This window comes from Cyanistes caeruleus, chromosome 2 (genome assembly GCF_971803275.1).
Source record: "Cyanistes caeruleus chromosome 2, bCyaCae1.hap1.1, whole genome shotgun sequence".
Classification (NCBI taxonomy): domain Eukaryota; kingdom Metazoa; phylum Chordata; class Aves; order Passeriformes; family Paridae; genus Cyanistes; species Cyanistes caeruleus.
This window is the reverse complement of record NC_141702.1, coordinates 14326241-14343253: the sequence shown is the minus strand read 5'-3', so window position 1 is coordinate 14343253 and position 17013 is coordinate 14326241. Positions and strand designations below refer to the sequence as shown.

Sequence of the window (17013 nt, the reverse complement as noted above, 5' to 3'; positions counted from 1 at the left end):
CTCTCTTGCCCTTTCTCCTCCTCTGGAACTTCTTTTCCATGCTTATATCCAAAGCAGACAGGCTTCTTTTCCTTTCTGCATTCCATTGCTGTATATCAGGTTAACACGTTCTTCTTTAACATCTACCCTATGCTAATATTCTTTAACATCAATGTGGTGTTTCCAGCCACAAAATAAAGGCAGAGACAGACACTGCAGCATCCTAGACTTCATTCTAGAAAACATCCTGGGCAGTGCATCCTAGAGAAATTTTGCTTAGGAATGCACTACAGTTATGGGGCAAATATGTTTGGCTGGAGTTAGTCAGGTTATACTTCTTTGAAAGGTGAATTTCCTGGCTTTTGTTTTTGTTGGCCTGGTAAATTGTTAAAAATGACTCTTTCAAAACTTACCTCTTGCACACAGGCATATCTATTTCTTGCAATGTTTGTTTTCCTTTTGGATTTCTCTAAACTTTGGCTGTCAGTATAATATTTCAAGTGCCAGTTTGGTCAAGTTAATATGTTGAAGATACACAGTTGTACACTGCTGATAGGAAACCAGTCAGTCATTCCTGCATTTCTTAGCTGAATGATTTTGTACCCTACTTGAAAATGCATGGCTGGGGTCTCCTGTATTTGGTGTTAAATACAGAACATTTATAAAGCTTCTGGTTCACTTCCATAGTAGCAGAAGAAGATACCAGTCACTCTCCAAAATCATTATTTACTACTTTCTGGACAGTTTCTTTTTCACCTTCTTAAATGGAGTGTTTTCGTCTAAAATCTAAGAATAAAATTAATTAGACTAGAGTAGGGCCTGTCAGTTGAAAGAGACTCACAGTGATCATCCAGTACAACTACCTGACCATTTTGGGGCCAATCAAAAATTAAAGCATGTTGAGTATATATAGAGAGCATACATTTAAAAAAAATACCAAATAAACAATGAAAAATTTCAATTAATATGAAAATTGTTTTCAGTGAAAGCACTAAATTGGTGAAGTTCCCAACAATTCTTCAATAGGCTTTAAAATTCAGGTTTTTCCCTCTTACATTAAAGAAGAATCATCAGGTGTATCTTTAAAATTTAAAAGTGTTATTTAAAGCATTTTTATAGAAAAAGTTACTGTTCTCACCACCCTCCCTAGCCATGAACTGGTACTTTTCTTTTGCATATATTAACGGCCTTATACTTTATGCATAGCTAGATGAGGGATCTGATCTAGCAAAACATGGCCCTATAAAAGCTACTAATCTTCAATTATATCAGCTGACACCAATGCCACTGAACAACAGAGGGGGAATATGCAATCAACAGTGGGAGATGTTGCTTTTCAGCTGTAATATGAGTATAGAGTAGCTTGAGCCAGCCATGAACACATGTCCTGAGTGTGAAGGGTGAAAATGAAGTTTCACAAGTTCTACCAAAAATACTCTGCATATAAAGTTTATTACGCTGCATATAAGGTTACACAGAAACTTAATTCAACTGGGAGCCTAGACAAGTGCTTGATTTTACTAATTTCAGTAGTATTTAACTGTGTTTAAAATCAAGCATGTATCTGTATGTTGCATGACTTGGAGATACAAGGAAAAGAAAATTCAATTATCACAATTATTGCTTTTATCTTCTGAAGTTATTTATTACCTAAAGAAATGTTTGGTAGTTCATTCTGTAATGGTACAGAAACATTCCCTGTACATGTACTCTAGCTGTATCGTGAAAAGATGCAGTGTTTGTTTAAATATGATGCAACAGCTGTTTCTTTGTATATCCAGTGTTACACTGAACATGTTCTCTCAAATACTGTTTTGCTTTCCTATCCTTTTGTACAGGAGATACAGGCATAGTACCAACACAAAGATAACCTTGCTACATACCTGATTTCATTCTCCTGTTAATCTTTCCTTTTGCTAGCAAAACAAAATACCTACAGTACACACTTTATGCTTTCTTTAGTGATTTTGATATCTATATAGTACAAAAGGACACCCCTATTTCTTAGAAAACCTAGAATTGTTTCAGTCCTTCAAAAAGCCTCCAGCAAAACTGTCAGTGTTAATGTTTCAGACTGATAGATTCATGTGTGCCTGGCTGGGAGCACCATGACCCAGCACAGCACTTTAGTATTAATAAGACAAAAAGTCAGACCATTTATCATTTAGTATAGCCAGCACACAAATTAGAGAACAGCTTGCCAGGGTATATTGTGGTCTCATTACTTAGTTTTTACCATAGTTGCAGAATAGATAGCTTTGAAGCCTTCTTGTGCTCTAGTGTGACAGGAGAGTGTTCGTGTCACGGTGACCCGACTGAGTTGTTCAGTTGCTGACTCAGGAGCCTTAAGAGTGCTCACCAATTTGCCAAGCAGCAGACTCTTCCAAATGAAACAAAAAAGAAAACTCCACAAAGACATAATCACTGGCAGGTACCACAGGTGTAAGGTATTCAGCACTGGAATCAGGATTGCAAACTTCAGGAGTCCTTCACTGGAGGTCACTGAGGAGCACATGCTTTCAGTCCGGTACAGTGTATCTTTTATTGGATATTTCCATGCTGAAAAATACTGTTACTGTTTATTTAAAATATTACTATATCATAATGTACTCACACCATCTTATATGAGTTACTGTTCAAATATAATATTTGTGAGACATTTTACAGCTAATACTAATGTTTTAAATATGTTAATTTGTCTGCATTTTCAGTCTCTTGTTTGCTGGCCTTGGTTTGAGGGATTTCCTCTTAGGAAAACTTCAAAATACTGAAAGTACAGACAACTTGAATTTTTAAATTCTCAAGGTAGACAACTCAGATCTAAAACTGCTAAGTTCAGTTTTTTAATTAATTAAATTTGATGATTCTACTGATACTTTTAAGTAAAGATAATTGAGTAATGCTTTGGATTGAATATTTTTGTTTGCGAATATTTCTTATTTAATGTATTTTCAGTAGATAATACTTGTGCAATCGATCTCCTGATTGAGTAAACCCTGAGGTTCAGATATATTTTGTAATGTGATACACTCATCTACAGATCTATTTGCTACCCACAGATGGTGAGGCACATTTTAGATTGCTCCCATTGTATTTGTGTTCACTCTTTGTTCGTTAGATGGGAAATATGACCCAGATACAGTAGAGCGTGCTCTGCTAGTAGAAATCACTGAAGCTGTCTTTCAAGCAGTGAGACCATTTGCTGTGAATGAGGTGAAGCCTCTGAACCTGTGCACTCTGTGTGTATCCTTGGAGAACTGCCACAGGCACTGGCTTTGCCTCTGGTGCCCTGACAGACGGCTCCAAAGCGTGTTTAATCTGTGCATTCTGGTCTCTGTGTGCGTGTGGCTGTCCCCCCCCCCCACACTGCTGGTGCAGTGCTCTGCTGCACTGCTTCCAGGGATGAGACTGCAGGGGAACAGGTAGAGTGAGTCTGGGGGCTTGGTGTAGGGAAAAACAAAAGTCTAGTTTTGAGGATGGCTCAAAAAGCTAACCTGTACAATCAGTACAGCATTACTCTTTGTATACCCCTTTTGGATTTGGAAAAGATTCTTGGAAACACTCTATAGCACCGGTAACGAGAAAAAAGAGTAGTACACCCCAAGTTCTGGTTTCTTAGAATTTTCTTTAGAAAACGTGCATTTCAAGATCATCTCTCCTAACCTGCCAATTTGCTCCCTGCTGCTTTGAGTCTGAGATCTCAAGTGGCTGTTCTCAACGGTACGGAGGAGATGTCTGAGACAGTTCTTGGAAAGAGAATTGTGTCTCCGTAGGTAATAGTGAGAGAGCCACTTACAGGAATGCCCCAGACCTGTACAATTTGGGGATATTTTTTACTAATTTTCCAGTCACCACTTTGATCACTGCTTCCTAGCCCTGATTTGTGGCACCTCCTATCCCCCTTTCTCCTCCCTGTACTTGGCTTCTTCCTGCTGCTTAACAAGCTCAATTGGTTTTATGTATGTAATTTTTTTTAAGAGAGTTTGAAGGTGGCCTCTGAAAGAATTGCTTTCATCCAAAGCCAGGAACTGATCAAAGCAACACACAAAAGCCAAATGGGAGCGAAGGCAGTGCTGCCTGATGAGCCACAGCATCAGGGTTCTGTGCTGGAGAAATAGTAGAGCATATCAGCTGCACTATGCTGGAAGCTGCTGATAAGGGATTTTCTTTCCAGTAACACCTGCAAAGTGAGAGAGATCCTGTGGGAAAATCAAGGAAATCCGCATCAGAATATGTTTTTTCTTGCAGAGAGGAATGTGAAAGTATTTACAGGATGAAGTGCCACTCCCTAAATGTATTTATCGTCCTATCACATATTAGGCTCAGTCTGCACTATTAGTACAACACTGGACTATCTCCCAGCTCACATCTGTTTTTATCATGTGGCTCCTTGGCCCTGTTATCAGGATATAAAGGAATAAGAAGTCTTTGGAAGGAAGGTTCATGCTGAAACAAGAAGCAAATAAATGAAAACCAGTGTCATCATTATGTCCAAAATAGATTTCCAGTGAAAATATGAATAGATTAATAATAGATGCTAAGTCACTTTTAAAAAGTCTAAGTAAAAATTTCTTCTGAATTCTTTTTGCAGATACAGATTTTTATCAGGCATCAGTCCCAATAGTGCTTATGATTAGGATTTTTTAAAATTTGAATAGTAATTCAATATATGGCTTCTAACAAAGGATTTTCTGTTATAAGCAATTTGCACTTTGGCATTTTTGTCTTCTATTTAAAATAAATTAAAATATAGTGTAATTTTGGCACAAAACAGTACTTTAAATGTCTCAGAGAAAAATCAGCTCTGGTTTAAGAGCAGGCATAAAAGTTACTAGGGTGAAGGAAGCTTACGTTTCCTGTACCCATAAAGGAAGACCAAACTGTGTCTTAAAACCAAAACAGTCTTTCATCCTTAATTAATTAAAGGAATCTGATTGCAATTGGAGTTTTCTGTTTCCCCAGAAAACTCACAGCTTGGATTCCTTGTCACTAAATTGCCAAGATACCTTAGTCCAGATCCCCCAGCATAGCTGTATATTTTAATGGCTTTATGACAACTTAGATTACTCTGGATTTCCTCATGCTTTATTTTTTTTTTATTTAATGTAAAGTTGAATTTGTATGAGAGGGTGTTGGTTTTTTTTTTTTTCAGACCTATCAGGAAATTATTTTTCCTTTTTCTATAGAAAATACTCATTTGCTATTTTTGTTACTGTTCCCTGCATGAATTTTAGTATTTTAATGGAAAAAAATGAACACTCAGAAGGAATGCTTATTGGTTTTGCAGTTGAAAAATTTCAGCAAAAAATAAGAAGACACTTTTTTTCAGATGAAGTTGTCTTTAATATGGCCAAAATGGATGTGAAATAAATGCATAATAAGAATGATCCATCTAAAAATTTGACTTATTTCCTGCCTGAAGGAAAAAAAAAGCAATAGCTTTTAAATAGTGTTTTTATTGAGGCGGCTTAACATTGATTTGTCCAAGTTTGTTTTGAACCTTTTTTCATATTGATTAGTTAGGAAATTGACTTGATTTTTCAGTAGGTGAGGGAATTTTCCTGTATTGAATTTCATTGAAAATGTGTCCTTATTAATTAATCTCTGCAGCAATTTCCTGAGAATAAGGACATTTCCCAGTTATTTACTTCTGCAGTGAGTAGGAGAACTGATTTCAGTGATTAATATAAGGAATTTGGCTTGGAATCTAGAGTTGCCAAAAAAACAAACAAAAAGCTTGACACCTTTCAATCTACACTCTAGTTCCGACATCCTGTTGCTTGGAAACATGAGTCAGGGCAGGAAATCATCTCACTATTGATGCAGGAGAAAATACCTCTCTGTAGTTCAGACTGATTTTCAAAATCAAAAGAAGACCTCAGATAAAAATGAAAAGAAAACAGAAGATAAAAAGAAGTGGTAGAGTGATCAGAGTAGTCTTGTTACAGTATATTAATTTTATGGAAACAGCAGCAGAATTGTTCTTGGCTGTGTAAAGGTGGCAGGATTAAGTTCTCTGTGACCTGTCATCAACCTTAATCAGTCTCTGTGTTTCATCACATCCAAATTTTTTGGAAACCATTAAGTTTAATCTGGACTGGTCTTTAGATAACATTTCTCATGTAAATCCACAAGACTTATACAAGTTCTAAGATATGGTAACACAGAATGAGCTAGAATTTCTGGCAAAGGGAGCTGTGTTTTTATTTGAAGGTTTTATGTTGCATTTAAAATGTAATGGGCTGAGTGGGGTCTACTGAACTGCCAAACTTCAGTCATATATGAAACACAGAATGACTAGAGACTTCTCATTCATCTGACAGCTTTACTGCCGAGGAATAAAGTACTTCCCTGAAGAAGTGGATTTCAATCAACAGATCCATGAGTGACTACGGATTTTATTCTTGTTGATATTGGTAGAGTTGGGCTCATCAGAAGATTGTAATTTCATTTCTCGGCATCTTTCAAAGCTTGAAAATTTCTCTTTCTGGGTTAGACTAACAGAAGAAAATAAAACCCTTCTTGAAGACTTTGGTGAAAATCATTTTGGTAAAATGGTGGTCTGGTAGTAATCTTAAATGAGGTGAGGTTTCCCATGGTTCAGTATTATATCATAAACATCAGTCTTCTGAGCCCTTTTTTTCCCTCTCTTACTGCCAAGTTGGTCTGGCAGAATTGTGAGGAAACAGATCTGACTTCCAGAAACTAGTATTTTTCTCAGAAATTGGCAATAATCCACCTCTTTACAATGCTTTTAGGTGGTTTTGTACTGACAGGAAAAAGCTTTGTAAATTACTTCTACAAGTGTTAATTTTGTGGTACATGAACAACTAGGTTGATTTCTGGAAGAATTTTTAATTTGTATTTGCCCATATGGGCTCCAGCTGTATTATTAAATGAAACAATTGAAGGAGAGATTTCTGTGTGCCAGAAATCAATTTTCTGTTGTGATGTCTTGGCATGGCTCTGTTGCTTGTACTCCCTTGCTTCAGTAGTTCCCAAACACACTTCAGGAGTCACGATGGAGCAGTGACTGTTCCTGAAGGGCATTTTGGATGGGGTAATCTTATTTTGAGGCTAGTAGTAAAGACTTAACCTATAATAATTTGGTCTCCTGGGGGCTGAATATCAGTGTCTTTTAGTTCCTGCAACAAGAATTTTATATAACCTGTGGGAATAGATTTTATATAGCCTGGGGGAAATAGGTACCACACGGTATCACTTCTACATGTGACACACATTAATATAGGAAATTAAAAATAATTTATACTTTCAAATCAAAACCTAGAGAAAGCACTGTGATTACAGACAGCTTTATGGAAATAAAAGTGTAAATTGTGGTGTTTCATGGTTGGACTGAATCTGTGAGACAATGAGGAGAATTTTGCAGGATGTATCACTCCCATTGAAAAGAACCAGTTTTGTGCTGTCTCCAAATTTATTTTTCTTCTTATAGTTATATTTACATATGAACCCCTACCCTACGATTTCTTTCCTCTTAGACTGATGTTTTTAATAGAAGTTTTAAAGAATTACTAGGGACTTCATTGAACTGTACAAATATTGATGGATTTTTGGGTGTTACTTTATGAATATAACTTACATTCAAAGGGCAAAAGGATCACACAACTTTTCTGGTACTATTCTGTTAACAAATTGTTAAACTGCAGTAAATAATGCTTTCTCCCTTCTCACAGGAAAAAAAAAAATAGATAGCCTTTTAGATACCTAAATCCATTGTCCATGAAAACAAATCCTTTCTTTCTATGCAGGCAAAAGACTGCCTGTTTTGTCATAGTGATAGCAAATTCTGTTGGGGAGCATGAGAACATCTTTCTATTCTCCTCTTAGAAATTATATAATAGAAATTACCCTATTAAACTATTTCAAAATAATGAAAGCTGGCTGCTCAAACTTGGAAAATATATTCACTGTTATACAGCAATAATGAAAGGATTAATGTAGTAAAGTAGCAGTGTTGATTATATTGTGTAAAGCAAAAAACTTGCAACTTAATATGAAACATTCCCACCTGTAATAATTTGTAAGTTGTATCTAAGACTGAATTTCTTAGTAATCAACCAGATCTTCCGAATTTCCCACTTAATTACCTTGATTATTTTTTTTTAAGTCAGCAAAACACAGCCTGCATATACTCTTTAGTTTCTTCAGTTTCTGCTGAGGGCAGGATTTATTTATCAGTCTGTTTCAAAGGGAGTTGCTAAAAGCCCTGGATTACTTTGGATGCTCTGAAGTCCATAGCATTCCTGAGGATACCCAGTCTGTCCTAGGTGTAGGATTAATTTTGTCCGGAATTGCTGTGCTAGATCTTCAGTCTTCACAAAACCCTAGTGCTCCTCAGTGCAAAAGGTCAGTAATGTGTTGCTGTCTTTGTTCCACTATGCAAAGGTCTGCCTGCAGGATCTGGGTGCTTGGGACTGAATGTCCTGCTGCTGCTGGCTGCTGCTCTCTCCTTCTGTGACCAGTCATTGCCATGGCTCGTGATAGGGATTGCCCTGATGGCTGAGGGAACTCCTTATTTACATCACAGCACTCAGGACAGGCTCATAGCGGGTTTTCTTAAACCCTGACTAGTTCAGCTGCAGTTGAACTTGAAGCTGACTCCATACATGACAAACATTCACCCTTAAGGTCCCCATTTTTCTTAATCACATAATACCTGTTTACCACTGAAATGCTTAGAGTTCCTTATTTGGAATTTGAGATGCTCCTTTCAGTGACTAACAAATTTTTACTCATATTTTCAGGTACCTGGACTGAGCATCTCTCTTTGCCAGCATTATCCATTGGTTTCTAAGGCATTTGCCTGACCTGCTTCATTTGTATCTGTAATTTTTTCTTAGGCTCCCAAGTTGCTCAGAGTGGTATTTGTCTTTTTATCAAGCTTTTATGAGGCTCTTCCAGGTCCAGCTCTTTGCCTTTTCCCCCCTCCTTAAATTGGCAAGTATTTTCCTCTGCATGCTCTCCATGGAAACTGACCATGTGATAGGTGCTCTTTGATTTATCAGTAGATGGGGTCGAGGGCCATCCTTCTGTGTCAGTGTATGGGGTTTCTTTAGTAGATCTGGTCACTGTCTATGTGCATGGCTTGGACTTTCACAAGCATTTGAAAGTTTAGCCTGTGGCACACAGTTGTATCCAAGGGAAATACAAATTGGGGCTGGGAGTGCTGAGTTCACTGAAGCAGGGACATAGGATTCAGTTTTTGCTTCCTGATGCCATGGAGTCAGCAATGGGCAATTCAGATACCACAGTCTGAGCAGCCCTAAAGAAAAGAGGAGATGACAACTGTCGTATAGTTAGTGGGAAATGGTTTCTCCTTTGCTTGCTTTGGAGAAGTAATTTCTCTTGTAATTAAGTCAGTGGGACTCTGAACAGCAGAGATTGGTGCTGGCAGAAAGGTTCCTGTAATGCCCATTTTCTGGTTCCAGTGGTGTGTGTTTGATGATGAAAAATGGCTAAAAAATATTTGTCACATCTTCTAAAATAGGTTCCTGGGTTTATGATTGTGTTTACACTGATTGTAAGGTCACACAAGCATATGAACACTTACAAATTCAGAAAGTGTATTTTTGTTTCTTTTTACCAACCCATTCACAAAATTAAATTGGCTGCCTAACAGACAAACATGCTTGTCTTGCAAAGGATTCCAAAACCTGCCTCTTTCACAAATGATATAATCTTAACTGATTCTTTACCTGTAACGTCACATTGATACGAGGCTGGTTTCTGCCATCAGGATTAAATACAGGGTTTCCCTTCTGACTTCTTATGGGCTCTATAAATCCTAAGCAAGTGTTCAACATAGAGTGTAATTCATTTCAGAGCTGATCTGGGGTTTCCTGCATAAACCTATGATAAAGCTCATTAAGGACACTGCTGATGCCAGGCTTTCCTCATCGTCTTCAGCTGCCTTTGGTGTAGGGGGAAGCAGTACTCAAAAAGAGCAGAGGATTCATATCAGTGTGGCATGGGAACTGTAATTTACTTTCTGTGTTGGAGGAGATGTATCCTGATTTCCTGTATTAGCAGTGAACATCTCCAATAGGTTTTACAGCTTCCCATTTACTCTTTACCAAATGGATACTTCAGTACTATTCAGTGCGCCTTCTCCGTCTGATTTTGTGTATATACATGAATATTTCATTGGTAGTGCCTTCTTTTATTCTAAATAATTTTCTTCAATGCTGCCTCCATTGTTTTATAGTTCTCATTATGGTTCTATTAATATTGTGCCTATCTATTATAGCAACTTTATGTCATGTAGTGCCAGCTATACTCTCCATACAGTACACCGAAATATGATTATATATGTAAAATATGCTTTAAAAATCATAAAAAGATATCCAAATCAGCAAGTTTGTTGTTCCCTTCAAGCCCCTTTTTCCATTACAAGAAGTATGTGGCTTCACAGTGGTTTTCCTTTTGCTTGACTGATTCCTACAGGATGCTTCCCAACAGGCAGATTTCCCAAGCAGTAGCCTTTGCCGAGGAGGGGCTGTTCAGGGCTTAGGAATTACTGCCACAAACAGGAAGCATTTCATGCTTTCTATTCACAGTTACTTGAGGAGGGAAAGGACATGGGGCCCAGGGCAAGAGGTACTTTGTAACAGGGAAAGAAAGCTGACATGGCTTTTGGTTACACCAGTTCATTGTGTTCCCTATGGAAAGTAGGCGTCAGTTAAGTCCATGGAATATTCAGCTGGAATAGACTGTCTGCTCAGTGACAGAATGAATAAATTACATGGTTTCACTAAAAGTAAAGTCCTAATAAATAACTGAATGCAATGTCAATGCAAGTGCATGGTTAATGTTTCATTCTAACAAAAACAAGAAGAAGCTGTCTTTTACAAGGAAAAATACTGTTTAGGGTGAAAAGTAAAAGGTATATTTCACCATCTCTGGGTTACAGCAATGCTACATTATTTGTGAGACAGCACATGGTGAACTGCTTTAGCCAGTGTTCAGCCATGATGGAGCATGCAAAGATAAGTACACAAAACTGTGCTATTGCCCAGATGATTTATTCTGTTCAAATTGCTTGAAATGAAAAGGCTTTTAAACAATAGATTGATGACTATTGAAAATGCATCTCCTCAATTGCTATATTAATCAAGGAATTACTTGAATCAGATTTCTAGTCACTTTTTCAAGAAGGTGCCAAAGCTTTCTGCCTTTCTGCCTTTCTGCAGAATTGCAGAAAGCTGTTACTTTTAGATAACTTCCTGTAATTTACCAGCAGGATCTGCTAGTGACTGCTGCAGTTAATGTTCTTTGCCTTTCTTTGTGGACAATGAAGCATTTCTCTTTCATGAGAAATGTTGAGCCTGGCATAAGCATGCAGTGATTGAGTTCTGTGCGCTTAAATCATAATATCTTTCTTTTTCCTTTTGCTCTTCTTGTCTTTTTTTCTTTTTGAGAAGATGGGAAATTCTTACGCTGGTCAGCTCAAGACAACACGGTTTGAAGAGGTGTTGCATAATTCTATTGAGGCCTCTCTCCGCTCAAACAACTTAGTTCCCAGACCAATCTTTTCTCAGCTGTATTTGGAAGCTGAACAGCAACTGTCATCACTGGAAGGTAGGAAAAAATGGAATTTCTATTTCTGTCAAAGGCAGTTCTGCTATTTGCTCAGCCACAGCTCAGCATACGCATTATAAATCATAATATGAATAAACATAAGTTTTTATTTGGGTGTTTTTATGATCTGAAAATATATATGTATTAGAATTGGATTAAAAATACAAACTGCATTGTCTTTTCTTTTGACAAAATTAAGCCACTTGCTTAGATTCATCTATACACAAAAATTGAACTTCTGGGAGCTTTTCCATTACATTTGTGGAGAAGTCTTTGGAGAATTGGAACATGAATCTGTTATCCTATAATTTATAGTCTACACAGTAAATGATAGAAAACCCATAATTGTTTTATAAAATATATATGCTAAGACTAATTTTCAATGTGCATAAATACAGCAGAAATATTTTCTTAGTTTTTGATATGGTTTATAAGTACTTCAGGCATAATATTTGTAGTTATTCTGTGGTTGCAAAAGTAAAAATTTAGGATGTTTACTCTCACAAACCCTGCACAAATGGGTATTTAACACATAAGATTTCTCACTGAATTTGTGTGTGTGTTTACAAAAGCCTGTTTTCCCAGTAATATGGTTTAAATGAACTGTATGGATCTGATAAGCAAACTCATGATGCAGTTTGGTGTTTGGTGTCTGTTATTTGTAGTGGTTTCTCAGTTTCCATTGAGTTTACTGGTGTGTGAATATCATTATAATGGTGGTGGAAGGTTATGTTTAATAATTAGATTATTTACTCATTCCTGTCAAGAGGGTGGAGTTTCATGTCTTTTGTCTACATCTACTTTCCCTGTCATACTTTGCTGCAGTTACAGTGAGAAATGCTTAAAGGTCCACAGTAAACACACAACATGCACACAAAATCAGACCAAGGAGTAGCAACAGATAAAAGTATTTTGCACAGATTAAGGTCTTTGCTAATGCCTGAGTGACAGCTGTGAATATTTCTGGGAAAAAAAACTAAATCTGCTCACAAATCATTAGTAATTTCCTCTTTTCTTTTCTTTTTTTTTTTTTTTTTCTAATATAGGAAAAAATACTGAATATACATTAATTGTTTAAATATATATGCTGCTTATTCCCTACACAAAGTGATCCTTCTATCAAACCCTTCCATAAGGATTTAATAAACTTCCACACTAGCTGTGATGTCACAAAATTGATTATAACATCAGTTGGGAAGGTGCCATAGGAGCAGATGCATTGTTGAGGAACAAAAGTGCAATTTCACACTTCTATAGTTTTTCTTTCTTTCAAGATTTTCAAAGAACTTTGCAAACCTTGAGGGGCTTATTCTGTGTTCATTGTAGTTAATGGAAACAGAATTGAAGAGTAATTAAAAGTCTCATAACAGCCTGACAGAGAGCATTCCTTTCATGAAAGTTTCAGACAAGGGGAACTTTGAAGGGACCTATAATAGAGTGCCTCCTAGGTTGTTCCTCAGGTGGAAGAGGTCTTCAAGCCGCTCTTATGTACTGCAGCCTTGTCAGAAATTGAATCTTCCACTTCTAGCTACATGAATCCCTATGCTCTGAGGGTCAGGAGGCACCTGAATCAGAGAGACATCCTTGGGGCTTATGCAATGCTAATGAAACCCTTTACAGGTGGCAGCAGTTCATGCTTGAGTACTTTCTTTTTTATTCTTCCCACTTTTGAACTGAAAATGCTGTAGTTCTCTTATTTCTTAGTCTCCACTTCCATTTTCTGTTTCTTTCTTGAATCACCTATTGTGGTTGAACAAACCTCACAGTTTAGCTGTGTCCAAAGGGAAAATAAAACCCATCATGTTCTGTTCACTTTGTCTATCCATACATCATCATTTTTTCCCTTTTCATGATTTTGCCATCTTTTGGATCTTCCACTATGCTAATTTAATACATAAACCCAGCAAAAAGAAAAAAAGGAAATTGGTCACTTTCTTTCCTTAGACTTTCTGCTGCTTAGCAAGCTGGGATAGCTCAGCAAAAGCCCCATTAAGTGTCAGAGCTGGAATGAAGGGAAGGGAGTTCTTGTTTAGGAGCAAGGGGAAGGAGAGGAGAGACAGACTCAGCCCTTTTGCATTGCATTTGTATGTTACTTAAAGTTGTAACACATAACTTACCCTTTACTTAAATAGCATAGATGAAGAGTTTCATTTTTCCCTTCATTCCCTTCATTTTTGTCTTTAGACTATGCCCTTAAAACACTTGTATTTAGTGTTCTGTTCTTAGTTGTGTGCACCAGGACTGGAGCTTTATGTTCAGAGTTCAAAAGTAAACATACCCTTCAAATAATCTTCTAGATTGGACTGTAAATCTTAATGACCTTGACAGATAAATCTTCAGACTCCAGATTTACTTTCTCCTCCCTAGTTCTCATTTATCCTATAGTTGTTGTCTAGCTGATTGTACAATAATTTTTCAATAAAATAAAAGGATGTTCTAAGGAGGGTCATACAAAGACAAGAGAAATCCTTGATGATATCCTATGGGATTCTGAGTACCTGATCCAAAGTCAGTTGAAGTAAAGAGAGTATGTCCAGTTGGCTCTGGGCTTTGGAGAATGACTGCACTGCTTCACTGTTTTTCTGTTTCAAGACTAAAACCTGGATCAACAGAGTAATGTCAGTGCCTAACTGCTCTTTTACTTGCCCAAGCAAGCAGGTATTCAGCTTCCTGCTGGTCCCCAAGTACCTGCAGCCCTTCACCACCCAATTTTGTCAGTGGAAGAAGCTCCTGTGTTTGCTGCAGATAAGTCTCTACAGACATGTAGAAGCCTACAAGCCTAAGACATAAATCCCACAGGGTTCACTTAGTAGTTGTGCATTGCCTTTCTTGTATGTAAAATGCTCCTCAGCCCTGTCTGTAGAAGTGTTTTTCCCATTCACCAGTTAATTGTTCTCCTCTGGTTACCACATTTGTCTCATTTGCCATGAGTGTGTCTGAGGCATAAGAAGGGCTGGAGCCATTGGCCAGTATGTTTTGCTGGAGCTGTTCCATTATGCCTGAAAAGAACATTGTCCTTTGGATGGAGAGAAGGAAAGAGGCAGTCTGCAGTTGAAGGGGTGAAACACACTGCAATCAAGCCCTGTAAACACACCTAACACATTCCAAAAATTGAAGCTTACATCCTGTATTCCTCTCCAGCATTCAGTACTGCCTCCATAGTGCCTCCTGGACTAGCACAGTCCAAGCACAGTCTGGTGTGAATCATCTTCCTGAACATCTTCCTTTCCTTGACACTGTACAAGGAGCGTTGGTGCATTACTTTACTGTACAGAGCTCTGGGTTCTGGTAGGAGACAGACAGGCTGAGAATTAGATGTTCTTGTCATGGCATGATCTGTGGTGAAACTAGTTTCAAGCAGGAATTGTTTTTTCAATGTCCTGTACAAAACCAAGGACATGGTCAATACCTAATTAATAAATTCTGTACTTGGACTGTAGCCAGGACATTCTAAAGTGCCAAGAAGTAATGACTTTGGGTTTTATTGTCTGTTAATATTATAAACAAAAGATAGTGCTACACTGTTTTGATCAGCAAGAGTTCAAACATTAGAACCTAGTCCCCTAAAAATTGTGCACTTATCTTAAAATAATGTGATTAAAAAAATTAATAAGTTGAGGCTTCTTTTCATTTGTCCTTTAAGGGTGTTTTATTTTCTGAGATGCAGATGTGTCATGCTTTTGAATTTCTTTTACCCAGCAACTAACATCTTTATTTTCTTGGTGAAAGACATTCTATCATAAGCATGACAAGATGTTGAAGCTTTAAGGAACAACAACTATAAAGAGCTGGCAACAGTCAACTCATTGTCAAGAGAAGGGAATCCAGTCTGCTCTCATACTTTCTGTAACTGGGTCACCCTGTTCACTCACTGGTTTGTTGCCAGCATTTTCTGTTGTCCAAATCATTTATGCTATGATAATGTGCAGCAGGCAGCAGAGCAGATAATGAGGAAGAGGAAGAAGAAGAGGAGGAAGAAGAAGGCTCAGAATCAAGCAGTCCTCCTGTTTCTTACCAGATGAAGCCTCCCCCAGAAGGATGTTGCACTACTGATGGTAAGAGTACAAACCGTGCAGTCAAAAGCATTTGCCCTACTGAAAAGGGTAGAATTTGGGCTATTTCCCCTATGATTTGTCAGAATGGGATAATTTATATGATACAGAAATCCTAAAAATGTCAGTGTTCATTACCTACCAGATAAAGCTGGATTCCTCTCAGTTGCTCTTCTATTTGACAGGGTCTTTGTTCAGTGCCAGATAAGCATTTGTGTTGGAACACCTGGCACAAGGACAGAACTTCTGTTCTCTTAGGCAACATAGCCCCTTAAATGTCAAGTTTGCAGGCATGGCATTTGCTAAAATGAGTGTGATAATTCTCATTGCTTTACCACCACTTTTTTCTGTTTAAAGTGTATCTTAGTCTATGAAGATGTAAAAATATTTGAAAAACCAGGGAAAGCTGGTGAAATTCACAGACTTTGGGAACTGTTTTCTCCCTTTTTGAATGTCTGAGTTAAGTTATGATAGTGATGAGTTCCATAAATATGTAGGTTACAAACTACCACCAAGAGAAACTTCATTGTACATTTTTTAATTTTTGTTTGTTTATGGCTGACCAAAATGCAGGGATGAAAATTATCTTTTAGTATGCCCTTGATCTTAGGGGATAATGATGATTATATAATGATAGAGATGTTGTTTTTCATTAAAAATATAGGAAGTTCTTTAATGAAGACAGTTGTGAGCAGGAAACAAAAACTTCTTGTCAACTTAAAATAAGTTGAGTCGATTTTTTCTAGGTTTCTGCCAGGCTGGTAAAGATTTGAGACTGGTTTCAATTTCTAATGAACATATTGAGGTGCCATCCGGATTTTTACTTGTTGGTGCAAAGTCACCAAATTTGCCTGATCACCTGTTAGTGTGTGCTGTGGATAAAAGATTCCTGCCAGATGACAATGGGCGTAATGCCCTGTTGGGTAAGTGGATTCTTCTGTGGCTTCAATTAATAACTAATTGTTTTTTGAGTTCAGCAGATCTTATTTCTATTCCACGTCTCAGTAATGCTCACAGGTCATGCACAAGAAGATAACAAGTCAGAGCTGGCTGTGTTTGCTTTGGAAACATACAGAGTGAGCCTCTTCATCAGAGATGCTTCATCACCTTCTGTCCATTAGTCCAAGGCTAAAGTCAGTGTTTGACTGGTGCATATCCTGGTTGCTGGAACTGCACATCTGGTAACTGGACTGGTTGAACTGCTGCCTCTGTCTGTTTTAGCTTTCCAAATACAGATGTGTACAGACTGTAAGCCTGCCAAGTGGAAATTTCAGGCTCTTATATTCATGTAAACTCTTAAATGATAGATTAGACTACAAAAAATAGTGACCATTTCAATTTATCTCTCTGAGATAGGGACAATATTCTTCACTGTGTTTGA

At 37.5% G+C, this 17013-nt stretch overlaps 1 protein-coding gene across 4 annotated transcripts in view; it reads left to right on the top strand.

Moving 5' to 3' along the window:
- GREB1 (growth regulating estrogen receptor binding 1) overlaps positions 1-17013 on the top strand; it is an 85400-nt gene that overhangs the window by 20332 nt on the left and 48055 nt on the right. Inside the window, exons 1-4 of one of the 4 annotated variants that reach the window (XM_086875849.1) lie at positions 2040-2506; positions 11424-11580; positions 15510-15635; positions 16379-16555. In XM_086875849.1, the coding sequence (XP_086731975.1) occupies positions 11424-11580; positions 15510-15635; positions 16379-16555 (460 nt within the window). In that variant the 5' untranslated portion in view covers positions 2040-2506. Of the gene's footprint in view, positions 1-2039; positions 2507-11423; positions 11581-15509; positions 15636-16378; positions 16556-17013 lie in introns of those variants that run through there. The other 3 variants (XM_086875850.1, XM_023922607.2, XM_023922608.2) reach the window with 3 other exon arrangements.